This window comes from Oryza brachyantha, chromosome 9, assembly GCF_000231095.2.
Source record: "Oryza brachyantha chromosome 9, ObraRS2, whole genome shotgun sequence".
Lineage (NCBI taxonomy): Eukaryota > Viridiplantae > Streptophyta > Magnoliopsida > Poales > Poaceae > Oryza > Oryza brachyantha.
Genome location: NC_023171.2, coordinates 10,503,042 through 10,521,778, shown reverse-complemented (window position 1 = coordinate 10,521,778; position 18,737 = coordinate 10,503,042). Strand labels below are relative to the sequence as shown.

General features: G+C 42.8%; 2 protein-coding genes across 2 annotated transcripts; both read left to right on the top strand.

Moving 5' to 3' along the window:
• Positions 1-1,108: 1,108 nt before the first annotated feature.
• Positions 1,109-2,721, top strand: LOC121055389 (cytochrome P450 76M5-like). Its single transcript, XM_040527883.1, has 2 exons — positions 1,109-2,021; positions 2,106-2,721. Exons 1-2 carry the CDS (start codon positions 1,113-1,115, stop codon positions 2,712-2,714), a joined length of 1,518 nt encoding a protein of 505 aa, XP_040383817.1. The 5' UTR covers positions 1,109-1,112; the 3' UTR covers positions 2,715-2,721.
• Positions 2,722-9,934: 7,213 nt separating this feature from the next.
• On the top strand, positions 9,935-12,967 carry LOC102704832 (cytochrome P450 76M5-like). The gene is made up of 2 exons (XM_040527682.1): positions 9,935-10,879; positions 11,891-12,967. The coding sequence occupies exons 1-2, from the start codon at positions 9,983-9,985 to the stop codon at positions 12,548-12,550; spliced, it is 1,557 nt and encodes a 518-aa protein (XP_040383616.1). The 5' UTR covers positions 9,935-9,982; the 3' UTR covers positions 12,551-12,967.
• The last annotated feature ends 5,770 nt before the right edge of the window (positions 12,968-18,737 follow it).

Genomic DNA, 18,737 nt, shown 5'->3' with positions numbered 1-18,737 from the left:
TAAGAAAAAGAGCCTCTTTCCGATGTATTATACCACCAGTAAAATTTAATCAATACCGTTAAAGTATTTTTATTGAATGATTATGATTAAATTACTGCCAATAACATTACGAGCAATAAAAATTTAGAGGAGAATTATCGTCTTTTTAATTGCTAGCTAAATACCCGTGTTTTTTTACGGAGAACGCACATGCTAGTAGCCTAGTATTGTTTAGAACACTTTGTATTTGAGAGATGAAAAATGGAACCGACTATTTTGTAAAATATATAAAGTAGTAGTCGGTAAGATTCACTGCCCTCCGTCGTTACCTTTTAGAATAGTATAGATGAGCCTAAAAGTAACATACATTATCTTTTATTCTGTCAGGCTACCACGGATGCGCACACGGATGAAACGGTCTTCTCTTTGCCAGGCTAAAAAACTCACATACGTATTACTTTTTTTTGCCAAAAAAATCTAAATTACAAAATACTTTTAATCGATTAATTAACAAAGCACTAAAATGTTACTCCAGTATTTTTAATCAACGAGTCAAATTAATTCTAGTGGTAATATAACCAAGAAAAATCACCCTTTCCAGAGTAAGTATCAATGTAAAGTGTACAAGGCAACTTTGAACCATATTAAAATGACTTTCTACATCAACCTCTCTTTCTCGGCTTACTCAAAACAAATGTACAACCTGCAAAACAACTTGTGCAAATATGCAATTCAATGTTTGACGATTGAACCTTGCAAAACAAAGTAACACGACACTCCGCAAACATGCATATATGGTTACTCTCCGGTGTATTTTATTGGTAGTATTATGCTACCAATATAACTAATCTTATTTGTTGATTTAAAATGGTATTTTGGTACTTTGTTAATTAATTGATTAGTAGTATTTTGTAATTTTATTTTTGGCACTAAAGATCACAATAGAAAGGATGATATTACCCTTTTAAATTTCTGCTACATCTAATATCGTTGGTAGTACGTATAATTTAATCACATTCGTCCGATAAAAATAAATTAACGGTATGGATTATTCAGCAGAGTCAACCCCATCTTACCCCAGCAGAACTGTACATAATAAAATCAAATCGCATTATCCGATTTTGTTTGCACTAATGGAGCTGACGACGCTCTCGCAGGTGCTGGTCTCACTGCTTGGCATTCCACTTCTGTACTTGCTATGGAGCAAGGCAGCGAAGTGCCCCTCCGGCGCGCCTGCTGCTGCTGCTGCACCGCCGCCTCCCCCGGGCCCGACGCCGTTCCCGGTCATCGGCAACATCCCCGACCTGCTCCGCGGCGGCGAGCTGCACCGCGCGCTCGCGGGCTTCGCGGCGTCGTACGGTCCCGTCATGTCGCTGCGGCTCGGCATGGCGACCACCGTCGTGCTCTCGTCCCCGGACGCGGCGCACGAGGCGCTCCACAAAAAAGACGGCGCCATCTCCTCCCGGTGGATGCCGGACAACGCCAAGTTGCTTGGCTACCAGGACATCTCCATGGTGTGGCTGCCGAGCTCCAGCCCGCTGTGGAAGCACATGCGCACCCTGGCGATCACCCTGCTCTTCACTTCCCGGCGGCTCGGCGCCAGCCGCGGGATACGGGAGCGCAAGGCCCGGGAGCTCGTCGACCACCTCGGCGCGCGCTCCGGGCGCCCCGTCCGGGTCGGGCTCGCCGTGTTCGGCTCCGTGCTCAACTTCATGTCCAACGTCTTCTTCTCCGAGTCCGAGGACGTCGTCGAGCTGGGGTCAGAGACGGGGCAGGCGTTCCAGCAGCTCATCGCCGATTCCGTGGCGGAGACGACCAAGCCCAACATCTCCGACTTCTTCCCGTTCCTCAGCGCGCTCGACCTCAGCGGCTCAGCCGCCGCCGACGCGCGGAGGCCAGGAACCTCAAGAGGTACTACGATTTCTTCGACGATGTCATTTGACCGGCGGTTGAACAGCGGCGAGAAACCCGGCGACCTGCTCGACTCGCTTCTGGAGCTCCACGCCAAGTCACAGCTCGAACTCCCACTGATCCGAGCTACGGTATCTCACATTCTTTAAGACAATTTATGGTCAGTGGGATTAGTTAATGCTCATGATTAGATTTGGTGTCAATAATCTAATCAGGATCTGTTCATCGCCGGGAGCCACACGACGATGACCACGGTGGAGTGGGCGATGGCCGAGCTGCTCCGCAACCCAGGCAAGATGGCGAAGGCGCGCGCCGAGCTCAAGGAAGCGTTCGGGCAAGGCGCCGTCGAGGAAGGTGAGCTCGCGAGGCTTCCCTACCTCCAGGCCGTGATCAAGGAGACGCTGCGGCTGCACCCGCCGGCGCCGCTGCTGCTGCCGCACGAGGTGTCGGAGCCCGTGACGCTCGGCGGCTTCTCGGTGCCCAGGGGCACCCGCGTACTGATCAACGCGTGGGCGGTCGGGAGGGACCCGGCGGCGTGGTCGTCGCCGGAGCCGGGGGCGTTCGCGCCGGAGAGGTTCTTGGACAGGGAGGCGGACTTCTGGGGGAGGACGCTCGAGTTCATCCCGTTCGGGTCCGGGCGGAGGGCGTGCCCCGGCATACCGCTGGCCGTGACGGTCGTCCCCATGGTGCTGGCGGCGATGCTGCACTCGCTCGAGTGGAGGCTGCCGGAGGGGATGGCGCCCGGCGACGTCGACGTCGGCGACCGGTTCGGCGCCGCGCTGGAGCTCTCCACCCCACTTTGGGCCGTGCCGGTTAAATTTTAGAAAGGCCTTGGGCCCATGGGATTCGAGCCCATGAACCCATTGAGTTGACTTGGTAGGCCTTGTTTGACCCTTTCGGCCTTGTTTGGATATGGCCTATTTGATTGAGCCCATCCACGTGGGTAAGCCGGGATTAGGCCCATCCAAATAAGGCCGTTGCTGTATTTATTTTCACAGCCCGCTCGTTTATGTATGCTCCGAATATTAGAATTAAGGGGCTTTTACAAATTTGTAATTGGTATGGTAATTTTACAATTTTCTAATGGCAGTTTGTAATAATGATTCAAACCGATGGTAAATTTACAATTGCCCCTAGAATGGATGGACAATTGCAAATTTATCACGGTTTGATTTGCTATTGTAAAATTATCGTTAGAAAATTACAAAAAATAATATCAAAACTATCATTCTAATGGCGTCTTTGTAATACAGGAGTAGAAAAAGGTGGCAAATCTACTAAAGCCTCTGAAATGAACGAGGTAAATAAACACTGTAGCATATATGAAACCAACCAATATGTCATAATATCATATTTATCATTTATCGAACAGAAAATGATTGGTTGTTGACAACTAAAACAATGGCAAAAATTTGTGCATATCCGCAAGGTGCCTGTACACTCGATATCAATTTACCCTCTAATCGCGGAGAGATCATGGCTGGCTGCATTATATTAAGTGACTAGAGGTGTATCTTCTTCCATCTTTAAAAAAAAAAACACAGAGAGATGAGGTTTCGACGTCACAAAGTGAGCCTCTCAAATAGTGCTTTGTGCACTACACGCGCATCCTACAATTAATTAACAAACACGCTTCAAATCCTAATCTTTTAATCGTAACCATCTGGAAGTGGTTTATCCTGTTAGGTCACTTCGCAGTTATCCACTCAGTTTACCTTCTCTACACATTTTTACTGTCACTTTCTGACGCTCTCCAGTCTCCACTGCCATACCGAGTCCTGATTCGTGAAACGGCCCGAATATTTTAGGAATATTTTATACCAACTCCTAGAAACAGTGTTAACATATTTGCCACTGGGCCTACGTATCATAGACAGCGAGCGACAAATATTTTATGTGGCAAAAAGTTAAATGCCCCAATATTTTACACCACTGGATTCAGATAGCAATCAGCCGCCCTTTGATTTGTCTACTGCAATTTGGGCATCATCTTCTGCAACCGGATCTGATCGGCGAAGGTCCGATCGCGCAAATTTTGGAACGAATTAACCACCGTCTGGGCGGCGAGCGAGGGCATATTTATTGTGATTTCTGAATTTTGGCTACCTGGAGTCAAGAAAGTTTGCCTGGACGGCGTCAGCAGATGAGGGTCCAACCTAGGCGATCATACGGCTATCCAATCACAAGTTCACAACTAAGAACACACTTATGGGCAGTTGGAGAAATATATTCATAAGAAGCTTGACACACTTCTCTTTTCGCTTTTATTCATGCTTAGCCAATATTTCTTGTAACTCTCTTGTCTTTTTTTAACTCCTTTTATTCATCTTAATATATTCCGGCATACCTTCTACCGTCGTCATTAAAAAAAGCTTAGCCAACATTTAAATTTTTAGTCTTAATTAAATTCGAAGTTGATTTTGTTTTTTAATAGTAGGATATTTTTTAACCTTATCTTTTAGATCGTTAAAAATACGTATATAAAATTTTTATTTATAAATTATTTTCGCTTGTAAATATACAGTTTGTTTATTTCATAAAAAAGCCACACGATCAGATGAGTTGAAAGGTCCGAAGCCTACACGAAAGATGAAGCACTAGGAGTAGTTTTGGGGTTGTTTAGTTTGTAAATTTTTTTGCAAAAACATCACATCAAGTTTTTAAACACATATTTGAAATATTAAACATAGTCTAGTTACAAAATAAATTTTTAGATTCCGCTTGAAAACCGCGAGACGAATCTTTTGAGTTTAATTAATTCGTCATTAGCACATGTTGGTTACTGTAGCACTTATGGCTAATCATACACTAATTAGTCTTAAAAAATTCGTCTTGCGATTTCTTATATAACTGTGTAATTAATTTTTTTGGTTTATCTATGTTTAATGTTTTATTTAGATGTCCAAAGATTCGATGTGATGTTTTTAGAGAAACTTTTTAGCAACTAAACAAGACCAAACTGAAAGCATGCATGCCGTCTGCGTCAGATATTGTATAGTTTTGGTTAGCATGGATCTCGAGGATTATATGTTAGAGATAATAAAAGGCTTGTTTATTTTGTGAAATGCTTGTACGTTTATATTATTCATGTAATTTAGTACGTAATATTCGTAGAAACCAATATTTAAACCAGAGTAGATAAAGTCATGTACACATGACTCAACCACCATGTCATCGGTGTTTCCCTCAATTTAATCTCGTTTTAATCGTTATGTTTTAGGGGGGAAAAAAGCTCTCCATGAAAAAACAATGGCGCAAGCTTGACGGACTATGGCCCCATTATTCCGTCAGTTCAATTGAGTTGATCGCAGTGTGGAAAAGACGATGGGTTATTAGCGTATGATTAATTGAGTATTAATTATTAGAAACTTATAGGTTAAACTATTTGATTTTAAAGAAACTTGTATGTAGAAAAATTTTACACGAAACATAATGTTTAAGATCAGTTCGGAAAGTATTCTTAAAAAACAACGAATGAGCTCACCAAGTATCGGGAACGAATTGGCCCTATATTATTATGTTATAAAGACTGATAGGATCATACATAAGAATGAAATATTTGTATACATAGTAATAGTATTGTTCTTTAGGAAAAATATATTATATGACATAGCGGACCATCTTAATAGGTGCACACCACAAATACACTTTCTCTAAAAGGAGCGTGCTTGTTCCCCTCATCATTAATCCACACCCTCCTACAAGGTCCATCGGAGATTCTATAGGGTTTAGAGTCCCAAACTGTATAACCCAATAGTTATTGTATTGTATATCCAGCTATCCATGCTCCCAGTCCTAGCACACATAACCTAAAGGCTAGCCCTGATAAGCAGTGGCGGAGCCAAAAGCTTTGTGAAACCTATATGTAGCTTAGAGCAAAAAAAGAGAGGAGAGAGAAGAGAGAAGAGAGTGGGCTACTGGCTCAAAACACTGTGTGTATGATATGTGGGACAACGTATTAATGTTTTGTAGACAACTATGAATTGGCTATTAGATTGACTATAGATCAATTAGAGCTAGTGGTTGGTTATACTATTGGACTTGCTCTTAAGAAATTATATTGGTTATTAACTATGTTTATTATATTATCACTAGCTAAATATCCATAATTTGTTACGGAAAAATATGAATAATAAGCACGTTAGTATTCTTCGAAACTTGTATTTTAGATAAGAAAACAAAACCAATATATCAGACTATTTTACAATATTATATATATATATATATATATAAAAACAGTTGTTAAGATATATATAATATGGTCGGTGTATAACAGAGTCACCGTCACTGTAATTATGGATATGGTGAACGCAAGAAAATCTTAGGCGACTTCTCAGCTAAGCCAGAAGGTAGTTTTGCCATTGCTAAAGGTTGAGACATTTTTAGGGGGTGTTTGTTTTTAGGGGCTAAAGTTTAGTCTCTAGTCAGATCGGATATTTGGACATTTATTATAAATAGTAAACGTAGTCTATTAATGAAACCCATTCATAATCTTGGGCTAATTCACGAGACGAATCTAATAAGGCTAATTAATCCATGATTAGCCTATGTGATGCTACAGTAAATATTTGCTAATTATGGATTAATTAGGCTCAAAAAATTCATCTCGTGGATTAGCACTCATTTATGAAATTGGTTTTTTATTAGTCTATATTTAATATTTTAAATTAGTGTCCAAACATCTGATGTGATATGTGGCTAAAAAGTTTAGCCTCATCTAAACAACCCCTTAGTCACGTTCGTTGTCAATAATACAGGATATGAGGCTCATTTCAATCTAAGTAATTCTAACATGAGACTAAATCTAACCATTCTTGTTTCACAACCCATCTTTTAGCTTGGGCTTATGTTTATAGGCCAATTTGAATGTTTATGGGCTACCTATTTATTTTCTTGTTCGTCACAGCGAAACTAAAGCCTAAGGCCGCGTTCCGGATAAGGGGTGGGTAAGTTATCTTATCTGGCATGAAAAACATAGTAAAATATAATTACATGATTAATTAATTATTAATTATTAAAAAAATATAAAATAGATTAATATAATTTTTTAAAACAACTTTTATATAGAAATTTTTTTAAAAAATACACAGTTTAGCGGTTCGGAAAACATGTGCGTGAAAAACGAGGTTAGTTAACTTACCTAGGTGTCCGAACGCAGCCTAAGTTAGCCAAACAAAATATTATGTCGGCCCACGCATGGGAGGAGGGGCACAAGCGATTAAAGAGAGTTATCTTTCACGTGGATCCCATTGACCGATGTTGGCACTACAGGTATGGAACCAATGTTATGTTCACCTTGCATGTGTGGCCTGTACATGTTATTCGAACCATCACTCTGAGGATGTTCTTAGTTTAGGCACAAATACTTTTAGTTAGTCCAAAATGATATGCATCCCTCGTGGCTCGATCTTGTGCTGGCTACCACCAACCTTCCCATCTAGCCGAGCGATGTTTAGATAGAGCTCTGTAGCCTGCAGCGGCGGACAGCAGTGGCAAACGTGACGCCGACACGCTGCACACGCCTGCGAGTTCAATTGATTGAGAAATTTTGAAATAGCGCAGAGCAATTAATAGTGCAGAGCAATGTGAATGAGGCCGCGTTCGGCAGTACAAAAACCAGATTCTCCTTTTCTGTACGCGCGATTCCCTGTTAACGGTGTTTTCTTTGCAAATTTTTCTATAGAAAAGTTGCGTTAAAAATCATATTAATATATTTTATAATTAATAATTAATTAATCATATATTAATATATTGCTACGTTTTCTGCGTGTGTTATTTAACCGCATGCTAAACGCAGCCTGAGAATTTTGGTCATAGATCATTTTAAAGGAGATGCACTAATTTGAAATAAGATCTTATTTACTCGAGAGAATCTAAGAAATGTCATTGACAACACAATGTTTCTAAAAATGTCATCGTCGAATGCAACTTCTAACGAATGATATCATACGAACCAATTTGTTCAAGAAATGTCATCACCATCAGTACTCTGCTGGACCCTGTGTAAATACAATTTTACCATAATTTATATGCAAAATGAGACATTGTTTGAATTTTCATAGAAAAACTGCATACGGGAAAATCTCAAAAATTCACCAAATGACGTTCATGACAACATATAGTTCCAGTATTTTTTGCAAAATTTTTTAGCACTGTAACATAAAAAAAATCCCCAGATCAGCAGCCTTTTCTCCAAATATCAGAAAATTCACCTCCCATCATCCCTTCTTCTATTGTCTATAAACAGTGGCCCCAAGAGACCTAGGGTCCAACTTGGACCTACCTGTAGGCCCAACATGCCCACCCCAAGACATTGGTTATTTATTTTTGATAATCACTAAAAAGAACTTTGTTTTTATTAAAATTAACTCTTGAGCTCTAAAAATTCCAGAGAGTATTTTAGGGCATGGAGAACATAAGAAAATTATTCCAGCCATGACGTATTAAAGGAAATTTTATCTTCCGTTATATTTCACTTGCTATTTTATTTACACATTAAACAAAAAAGATATAAAAATAATTTATTTAATGGTTTTTAAATCCCTAAGAAACAATCGGGTGTGACAAAGACATATGTTGATGCGATGGCATGTGCCTACGAGGGGGATCCAGTCCAGGGTTGAAAAGGGTAATTTGGTAATTCTGAGAAAATTAACTATGTCTAATAGATTAAAAGTGACGACGATGTCATTTTTGAGACAAATTGTGTTTGTACGATGGTATTTTTTAGAAATTATGTTTGTACATGGAATTTTTTAACAGAGCCCTTGCTAATGTCATTTCTTTGATTTTCTCATATACTGTCAATAGATGTCGATATCTGAGAAGAATGAGAGAATGAGGAACCAGTTAATAGATCCCACATGGCTCATCTTTAGTCTAAGAAAGCATACAATTGTCAACTTAATACTCCCTTCGTATTTTAAAAGAGGATGTTGTTAACTTTTAACATACGTTCAATAATTTATCTGATTTAAAAATTTTACACAAATATATGAAAATGTAAATTATAACTAAAATATATTTAATAATAAATCCGATCATAAAAAAATAAATTATAATATTATAAGTTTTTTAATAAAGCGAATGGTCAAACATGTGTAAAAAAATCAATGGTGTCATAATACAGAAGGAGTACAATAAGATCATGCATTTCGCAGTTGAAAAATGTTGTGTCCTCCACTCCTACCTATAATGCCGTACCATATTAGGGCTAGATTAAAACACAAGATTGAAAAAACATAGTAGTGCAAACACCTTGAATTTGATATGAATATAAGTGTTGAACAAAGGACGGTAAAACATTGGAAAAAAAGACAGCAAAAAATACATAAATCAAATGAGAGAGATAGACTCAAAATTGTTTTTGGCAACATGTTGGAGCTGTTATGCATTGTGCCCTTCATGAGATTTAAGAAACTCCAAGTCTTCATTATATATATACACAGAGTCTAGCTACGGTGAGTTACAACTCACGGGTTGCTCTGTGAGTCGGGGTCCAAAAACATATCAAATCACCTCTATATTTCGATTTATATGGCTCACTAGATTCTTTATATCAAAATCTTGTAGCACGCAAAAATTTTCTATTTTTAGAGATTTTTAATTACTTTTTTGAGATTTCTAAAAGTCCGTGAGTTGCAACTCACCGTACTATCTATATATATATATATAACCTCTATCCTACTACCAGGTGTAGCTACTCACTTCACGTCTAAGGTGCAGAAACACTTTAATACATATTTCTGCTCTCTTCCAATAGAAAATAATATATATATATATACTCTAAATTTAATGTCAAAAATTTAACTTTTGCTTATAAGCATAAATAGAAGAAAAAATTAGAAAAATCAGAAGATCTTACTGTACGGAGGGAATATAAAGTTTCTAATAAGTTAAATCCTTTGATCAAAGAGGCCGTCTCTTGCGCATCCGTCCGGTCGGTGGTTGAAGCAACGATTTCCTCTTCCTCGTAAAAATGTTTGTGCGCGCCACTATATAAAGGCCAAACGGCTCAGCCAATCCATCTGCAGCTCGACCAGCAACCAACGGCATATCATCTCTCTGACTCTCTCGTGGAAGAGACGAGAGGATGGAAGGGTCATCGATACTATGGCTCCTCTACGTCGCACTCGCCTCTTGCCTCCTCTACAAAGTCTTCGTCTCCACCAAGAACGGCTCCAAGGCCGGCGGCGCCGGTGATCCGCGGCGGCCGCCGGGCCCGACGCCCCTCTTCCTCCTCGGCAACGTGTTGGACCTCCGGGGCGACCCGCACCTCGCGCTGGCCAGCCTCGCCGGGAAGCACGGGCCCGTCATGTTCCTGAAGCTCGGCACGACCACCGCCGTCGTCGCGTCCTCCGCCGCGGCCGCCCGCGACGCCCTGCAGAGGTACGACCACATCCTCGCCGCGAAGTCCGTCTCAGACGCCGGCCGCGCGCTCGGCAACCACGAGCGCTCCATCATATGGCTCCCCGGGAACAGCCCGCTGTGGAAGCGCCTCCGCGCCGTGTGCACCAACCACCTCTTCTCCGCGCGGGGCCTCGATGCGACGCGGGCCGTGCGGGAGGCGAAGGTGAGGGAGCTGGTCGGGTACCTCGGCGCGCGCGCCCGCGCCGGCGAGACGGTCGACGTCGGCCGCGTCGTGTTCTCCGCGGTCCTCAACCTCGTCTCCAACGTGCTCTTCTCCGAGGACGTCGCCGACCTGAGCTCCGACAAGGCGCAGGAGCTGGAGATGCTGGTCAGGGACACGGTCGCCGAGGCCACCAAGCCGAACCTGTCCGACCTCTTCCCCGTGCTCGCCGCGCTAGACTTGCAGGGCCGCCGCCGGCGCAGCGCCATGCATTTAAGCAAGTTCCATGGCTTGTTCGACGAGATCATCAGCCGCCGTCAGAACGCCGGCGGCGAAAGGAAGGAGGACTTCTTAGATGTGCTACTTCATCTTCATTCAGTGGATCACCTCAGCCTTGAAACGATCAAGTCCTTTCTTTTGGTAAGTGGGTAATTAGGGTTTTTTTACATCTTTAAAAAATACCATTAGTAGCAAAAATTTTAGTGCAAAATTCTAGTACTCCCTCCATATTTTTATGTATGACACCATTGATTTTTAGAATCACATTTGACCATTCGTCTTATTCAAAATTTATATCCAAATATGTAAAATTATAATGCATAATTAAAGTTTCTATAATAATAAATTATATTATAACAAAATAATTAATAATTATATAATTTTTTTTGAATAAGACGAATGGTCAAACGTGGACCTAAAAGTCAACGGCGTCATATAAAAAATATGGATGGAGTAGTTAATTTGCATTATAGCTCAACGTATAAAATTTTTACATGAAAAAATATGATAACTTAAGGTATTTTTTTAAAATAGTAAAAAAGCTTGTATAATTAAGCTCAAATCAGCTCACCGAAACTTTATTGGCTTAAAATTCTGCTGACTTCTTTTCAAAATATAAGGAGTTCTAGTTTGTATAGCAAAGCCTAAGATAAGATCAAAATATTTTTCTTTTATTTAATTCAGTGGCCAACCGTTGAATTTTAATCTGATTAGATTCCATTTTCATTAAATGATTAGCTCTAAAATTTTTGGAATTATGAAATTAATGCTCATATATTTATATTATAATATAAAATTTAAATACTAAATTACGTCGTAATTTTTTGCTCATATGGTTGTGGTCCTTGTGGACTACTTGGTACTGTTGCCATCTAATTCTCCAGTTATCAAAGTTATGCGCAGCATTTAATCTTTCGTTGACTCTGCCAACCAAGTATGGAGGAGCTGATCGATCAATGTTGACTTGTTTGGTGATGTAGTTTTCGAAAAGAACGAAATATGACCCGCAAATTGCAACACCACTTGTTTATTGAACTCATGCATGCATGCTAATCTACAATGGAAGATCGACTATGTTCATGATCCTGAGTCAAGAGGCGATCTTTTCTTGAAAGCAAAATATCTAAAGTTAACGTTTTGGTATGTGGACAGGATCTGTTCGCCGCCGGGACAGACACGAACTCGATCACGGTGGAGTGGGCGATGGCGGAGCTGCTCCGGCACCCGGCGGTGATGTCCAAGGCGCGCGCCGAGCTGCGGGACGCGCTGGGCTCGAAGCCGCACCCGGACGAGTCGGACATCGGCAAGCTGCCGTACCTCAGCGCGGTGATGATGGAGACCATGCGGCTGCACCCGCCGAGCCCGCTGCTGATGCCGCACGAGGCCATCGCCGACGGCGCGGCCGTCGGCGGCTACGCGGTGCCGAGGGGCGCCAAGGTGATCGTCAACGCGTGGTCCATCATGCGCGACCCGGCGTCGTGGGCGCGGCCGGAGGAGTTCGAGCCGGAGCGGTTCGCGGCCGCCGCCGGCGCCGGCGCCGGCGGAATGTTCCGCGGCGGCGAGCTCCTGGAGTTCATGCCGTTCGGGGCCGGGCGGAGGGCGTGCCCGGGGACGCCGATGGCCACGCGGGTGGTGACGCTGATCCTCGCCTCGCTGCTCCACTCGTTCGAGTGGCGGCTCCCCGGCGGGATGCGGCCGTGCGACGTCGACGTCAGGGGCCGGTTCGGCACGACGCTCAACATGGTCACGCCGCTCAAGGCCGTGCCCGTGCCCGTGCCGGTGCCGGTGTCTCCGCGCGCGCCGGCGACATGAGCACGTAGGTGGGTCGGGTGGACAGCCATGCATGGGAGTGATGCCTTTGTCGGTCAAGAGACATATCGAGCTAACTAGGGATCGATGGTTTAGTGATTATTAAGGAATTAGTGTGTGAGTAAACAATATGCTTGGTGATGATGGAGACACCATGGGCAACCAGTGAGAAAAGCTCGAATTAATGGAGTCTATGATCCGTCACGTTGATCGAGTGTAACGGTCATGGGAGGCAAACTTGTCGGGCCACTTGAAGCCTTGAAGGGTGCTTGCATTATTAGGCATTAGGTATCAGGCTATACATATATGTACGTATGTCGTGTATACGGTTAAATAAAGAATCTTTAGCCCAAAAGGTCAAGCCGATTGAAAAAGGATAAGGTTTGTTTTGACTCCCTCTATTGTTTCTCGATTCCGATTGTGCTCCCTCAATCGTAAATCTATATATGGATGGTGGTTACTCAACTATTAAAACCGTTATTACAAATTAATTTTCTCGGTAATTTAAACGGTGGTTTTGTCCTATATGATGTCCATGTGTCATGTTGGCTTGGTCTTTTATTTGATGTGATACATATTTACCGCTCACGTGGCATTGAGCTAGCAAAAAACTATAAAAAGAACTTAAAAAAAAGGAGGTGTCCATCTTGCTACCATCGATGTTGCAGAGTCCACTGGTGAGACTTGTCGACCTCGAGCTAATCCATCGCCACCTCACTCGATCAAGCTAGGTCTATGGCCACCTCCCACCTCTCGAGCTCCGTCGTCCCCATCCCACCACCACCTACCTCACTTTTCCTCGAGCTCCCATGTCACCACGACCACCTCTGGCCTCTCCATCACCGGTCACGCCATTTGCAAGCACTACCTGGCCTCTCGGATTGAGTTAGTCGCCTCAACTCGTCCATGCCACGGCCTCCTCGAGCTCCTCCATCATTGGCCATCAGCCATGCTAGTAGATTGTAAATGAGAGAAAAAGAAGATTATGATATATGGGACCCATGTAAATTAAAAAAGAAACTAGTATTTAGTTGATATTTTATTTGACCATGTCATCTAATATCATCTTTCAGCTGAAAACCACACAAATCAGGCTAATAGAATGAACAAAAAATAAAAGGTTTCGAGAGTTTGGGGATGCTTAGTATCCGGTTTTCGGGTCGAGGGGCGAAAATTAAACTCGAGTAATAGTTGAAAGAGGTATTTTAGACTTTTCCATCGAAATGTATGTACCTTTAGAAATTGGGCCAAAACCTGAATGGCCCGACGGAAACCGAGTGACATATACTCCTCTTGGATTCAGATCCAGAGTGGCCACCGTTAAGCAAAATTTGCCCCAACCCTATCTCATAACACAAAATGTTGGGCAACTTGAAGTTCAAGGGCCCAATATGGGCTTTTACCATTTTTTACCAATATGAACAGAGCGAGATCAAGCTTAGTCAAGCACCGTGGCCTCGCGCGTGCACAGGGGCGTTCTTATGTAGTACTACCCGAGGTCACAGGACCCAGGTAGATTTCTAATATTTAAGTTTTTTTCTATATTAATTATATTATTAGTTAAAAATAAAAATATTATATGTGTATGACATGTATAAGACTCTCGATAATTTTTGTTTTAGGTTCACTACTGCGCGTGCACATGTATCAGATTCTTGTCCGCCCTAGTTAGTCAATCCACCTTCCACCGAGGCCGTCCGGTGGCGTACTCTCACAGCCAGCCACCGAACACCGTTGCCTCGGGGAAGTCGAGGATACCTTGGCAGAGATGGAGAGGAAATGGGAGAGAGGGAAGATACATACAAGCGGGTCTCATTAATAAATTTTTATTTCCCCTAGAGAATTTCCTTTACTTTGTCACATGACCAAGGTGGGTCTCATGATAATTTGTTTTATTTTCCCCAGAGAATTACCACCGACATATAGGACCATTAAGTTCTTAATGCCACCTAAGTGCTATGTAAGTTATCACTTAATGTGAAGAATGGGTTTAACCTGCCACATCATCCAAAAACACCGCTAACGCACGGTTTAAATAGTTGGAGGAGTCGTCGTACCTCTGGTTTTGACTTTTGCGGTTGAGTAGCGTGATTCAAATCCAACCTATATTTTAAGGGACTCAAAAATGGACTTATTCCATTAGAAAACCTTTCCAAACAAAAAAGGCACACTTAAAACTGTGCACCCGAGCTGTGGACTTTGAAAACACATGGGCTCGCGAGTTTAGGAAGCCAGTCCCATGGGCCGGGGCCCGCTGTGGATGAAATTCACGTGAAACCTTTTTATAAAGCCACTGTGTTTCAAACATAGGCTCGCTGCGAAAATTGTGTGCTCCCCAAGAGGTTCAGTGGCTGCAAAACACAACAGTTTGTTTGCTTGGTCAAAAGCTTGACCCCTGCACTCTCCAATTCCAAAGTACCAAAAGGCGAAAAACCTTGCACGGTGGACATAAAAAACGGTAGTATAAAATGCAGTAGTAGTAAACGATGGAGACCAGGTTCGTCCGGTGTAGCAAAACGCTGCATTCCCCCATGTAAAAGTCCAAAGAAACGTTCATCCTTTTTCACACATTTGCTCAACCGCGCCGCACCGTGCGCGAACGAATGCCCCGTCACTTTCTCGCGAGAGCACCGATCACGGCTCGCAAAACTTCCTCGGTGAAATTCCTAATCGCCATGATCTCCTCCATGATTACTCGCTAAGCATGTGGATTTACTCCAGATTCGCGATCGCGATCTCACACTGTCATCGTCATCATCATGATCATCACCGTTAGGTGCAGGAAAAAAAATATAAGTGACCGACACTTCTTCTTGTCCGAAAAATAAAAGGCTTTCCCTCTCCGTTTTCTTCCATGGCTAAAACAAAAGCATCATCAAGTTTCGCAGCCAAACTGGACAGACCGGCGAAACACCACCAAGTACATGGGCGCAGAGCATCTCGCTGAGCTTTCGCTTGCACTGGTGGGACGACATTTTTCGCAGATGAGTGGGACATTCTCGCAGATGAGGGAGAGATGATGGAACAACAGTAGTAGTTTGGTTCCTTTTTCTTCTCCTGCTCTGCTTTTTGCCTGCAGGGCTTTGAACAGCGTATTGCCTGTCCGACTCAGAGCAAAGGGGGCAAAGCTACCAGAGACGTGTGTTGTTGCATGGCGTAAAAAGATAGTAACCCTGGTCACCAGATCAGCCATTGTTCATCTTGGTTTTTTTGAAAAAAGAATTCTCTTTCGGTGAAATGAAATGGATGCACGGTCATGAAACAGGCAGGCCGCTAGTTGTAAAAGATAGCCCTGATCAGTAGCTTTCCACGAGTAAGATCGAAAATTCAAGCATCATTTAAAACAGATTATTGATGTAGGTTATCTACTTGATTATTGAATAAATATTTTTAAACAATAGACTTAACAAAAGAACATGGAACAAGTGGTCTATGCAATGCAGCATAAAAAAGTTTTACACCGTATTACAAACAAGTAACCTTTTAGTTTCAACAGCTACATATGCCTGTTCCTTTTCCAGAAAAAAAGGAAAAGTTTGAGTAAAGGAGTGGAAAAGTGCAAGCAATCCTTTCGCAGAGCACCAGAGCCCCTTCAACAATCATCATACTAATACAATTTTCTCACCTTGCTGTCTCAGCCATGTCACAATTACAAACTCCATCACTGAAAGGTGCTGCATGCCTACCCTTATCTAGTTAGAACTGGTCTCTTTTTACACTGTAAATGAAAAAAAAAAAGGGCACTAAATGTAGTCCATGCTCTGTGGGGTGTTCCACTTGACACACTAGAGCTTTATTACCTCTTTGGTCAAAGTGAAGTGCAAGTCAGAAGGGGCGAAAAAGGTATGAACTTTTGCTCGAGAGTTTTTGCTCCTCGCTTCGTTTTCCTCTGCCACAATCTTTTTCCCTTTGCTGAGATCCAGATGATTGCTTCGCTGCACGCTCATTTGTACTACTACTAAATTCCTACTCCTCCGTCGTAAAATAAACCAATTTTTTATTTTTTACCTTTAATTTTTGACTCTTTGTCTTATTTAAAATTTTTTTCGATTGATATTTTTATTTTTATTAGATGATAAATAATGAATAGTACTTTACGTGTGACTAATTTTTTTCTAATTTCTTAAAAAAATTTCAAATAAGACAGATGGTCAAATGTTGGACACGGAAACCGAAGAATTCGTTTTTTTTGGAACAGTGAGAGTAATCCTTGTGTGTTTGACCCTCGTAGCAATCATTCCTCCCTCATTGTTTACTACCGCCTCGTTTCAAGGCCGTTCTCATGGCGCCATGATTCTCGGTTAGCGCCATCCTGGCATCCCTGTAGCTCTTTACGAGCACCAAAATCATCGCATGCGACATCCCATGCAGTGACATGCTAGCGCTAGCTCGAACGCAATCAGTGGCATGCAGACGCTTTCGATCGTCGTCGCCGTCGCTGTAGGCGGATGCGTGAATGAATATATATATCGTCGGTCCGTCGTCCTCGCCGGCATAATTAGGGCCATCATTGTGCGTGGGAAGAAGCAGCCCGTGAGATCGATGGCGCAGGGCGCCTGGGCCGCGCGCTGATGATCAGGTGCTGCGACTGCGAGCGAGCTCACGCTGGCTGCGCGCTGCTCGAACCCGATCGATCGAGTGTGTGTGCTGCAGCTGCTACAACCTGTAGCTCGTCATGACGCGACACGGCGCGCGCGTGCATGGTTTGTCGCTTGATGGCGCCGTCTGCGCAGCGCGGGGCCCGGCCGGGCCATCGGATTCCCTCCTCTCCACCCCACCCCGCCCCGCCGGCCGCGACGCGCGTAACGTGAGATCGCAGGCGGATTCGTCGCGCGAAACACGCTGCGATTCGTGGTGGAAGTAATAACACGCCGCTCCGGCCGCCCGGGGTCCGGGGGGGGGGGGGGGGGGGGGGGCGTGCGTCTGCCGTCGCGTTGAGCGGGGAAACCGGTTACCGGGCGGGGCGGCGGACACGCGGTGAGGTGGGGGGAGAGGAGAACCGGCCCAATCACCGCGAAATTATTGCTCGACGGGGTTGGCCCGGCCCCGCTTCGGCGACCGTACTAATGATTGCGCCTGGCGCGATGTCGGGGCGAGGCCGACATGCGGGCCCTCCCAGGGACGGTCGATGGCTCGGCTCACCGGCTCATATTTCGCGCATGTCATCTCCAGGACCAGGAGTACAAATGTTGTGACGGTTTAAGGTGATTAGTAATCTCATGGCTATGCAAAGCTGCTAGATGAAAGTATCTTTTAATTTTCAAACTCCAATTTATTTGTCTCTTACCTTTTCATCGGTGGCAGAACCAAGAGTAGGTAATAGTAAGGCTCAAATGATATAATTTGTTGAATCTCTAAATGTTGGTAAGTTTTTGAATAAATTTACAACGGGCTAAGGAGATAAACTTATGGCTTAAGCCCTAGTTGCCCTAGGTTTGGTTTTGCCATCGCTTTTTATAGTGTTCCCTATTTTACCAAACTCTAACACAATAATTATTTTTTAAAAAAATTCTTCGTGGTAGAATTAAGTATTTTTGACTGACGAAGCATCATTATTGAAGTTATTTTTTATAAATAGGTTTTATAAAACAAAAACAAATTATTTAGCTGTTCAAAAACGCACCAATTGAAAACAAGTGAACTTTTCATCATAACCCTTAGCATCGAATGGAGTTTGTTCCCCCATTAATTTGTAGGAAATTCATAAGATTTAAATTTGAGAGGATTTTAATATTTGTAGATTATGTTTTCCCTAAATCCTTTGAAGCAATGGAATGGGTACAGTTGAGATTTTAGAGAGAATTTAACGTGAGTTTTAACCTCATGCAAAAGTTTACTTTGAATTTTTCTCTCATTGAATTTATGTGCTTTCCGTGCTGTCCAATCGAAAATGATAGTTCACAATACAACGATAGGATAATTTATTTCACATGTGACTATACAAAGCTACTAAGATGAAAATGTCTTTTAGTTTTTCAAACTCCAAATTATTTGTCTCTTACATTTTAAAATGTGCGAGTAAAAAATCGCTTGATTAAGCAATACAATGGTTGTGTTCTTTTGACACATTATTATCAGTTTTTCCTTGACTTTTTATACACATGTTTCACAAGTTGTGAAACGTTTTTTTTTATAGTTTCATACATAGATTGATCATTTAACCTTTGTAAAATAGATTTTAAATTTACCT

Coding starts and splice junctions, on each gene's coding strand:
- LOC121055389 (XM_040527883.1), top strand. CDS start 1,113: ATGGAGCTGACGACGCTCTCGCAGGTGCTGGTCTCACTGCTTGGCATT. Junction 2,022..2,105: donor TCCCACTGATCCGAGCTACG/GTATCTCACATT, acceptor TAATCTAATCAG/GATCTGTTCATCGCCGGGAG.
- LOC102704832 (XM_040527682.1), top strand. CDS start 9,983: ATGGAAGGGTCATCGATACTATGGCTCCTCTACGTCGCACTCGCCTCT. Junction 10,880..11,890: donor CGATCAAGTCCTTTCTTTTG/GTAAGTGGGTAA, acceptor GTATGTGGACAG/GATCTGTTCGCCGCCGGGAC.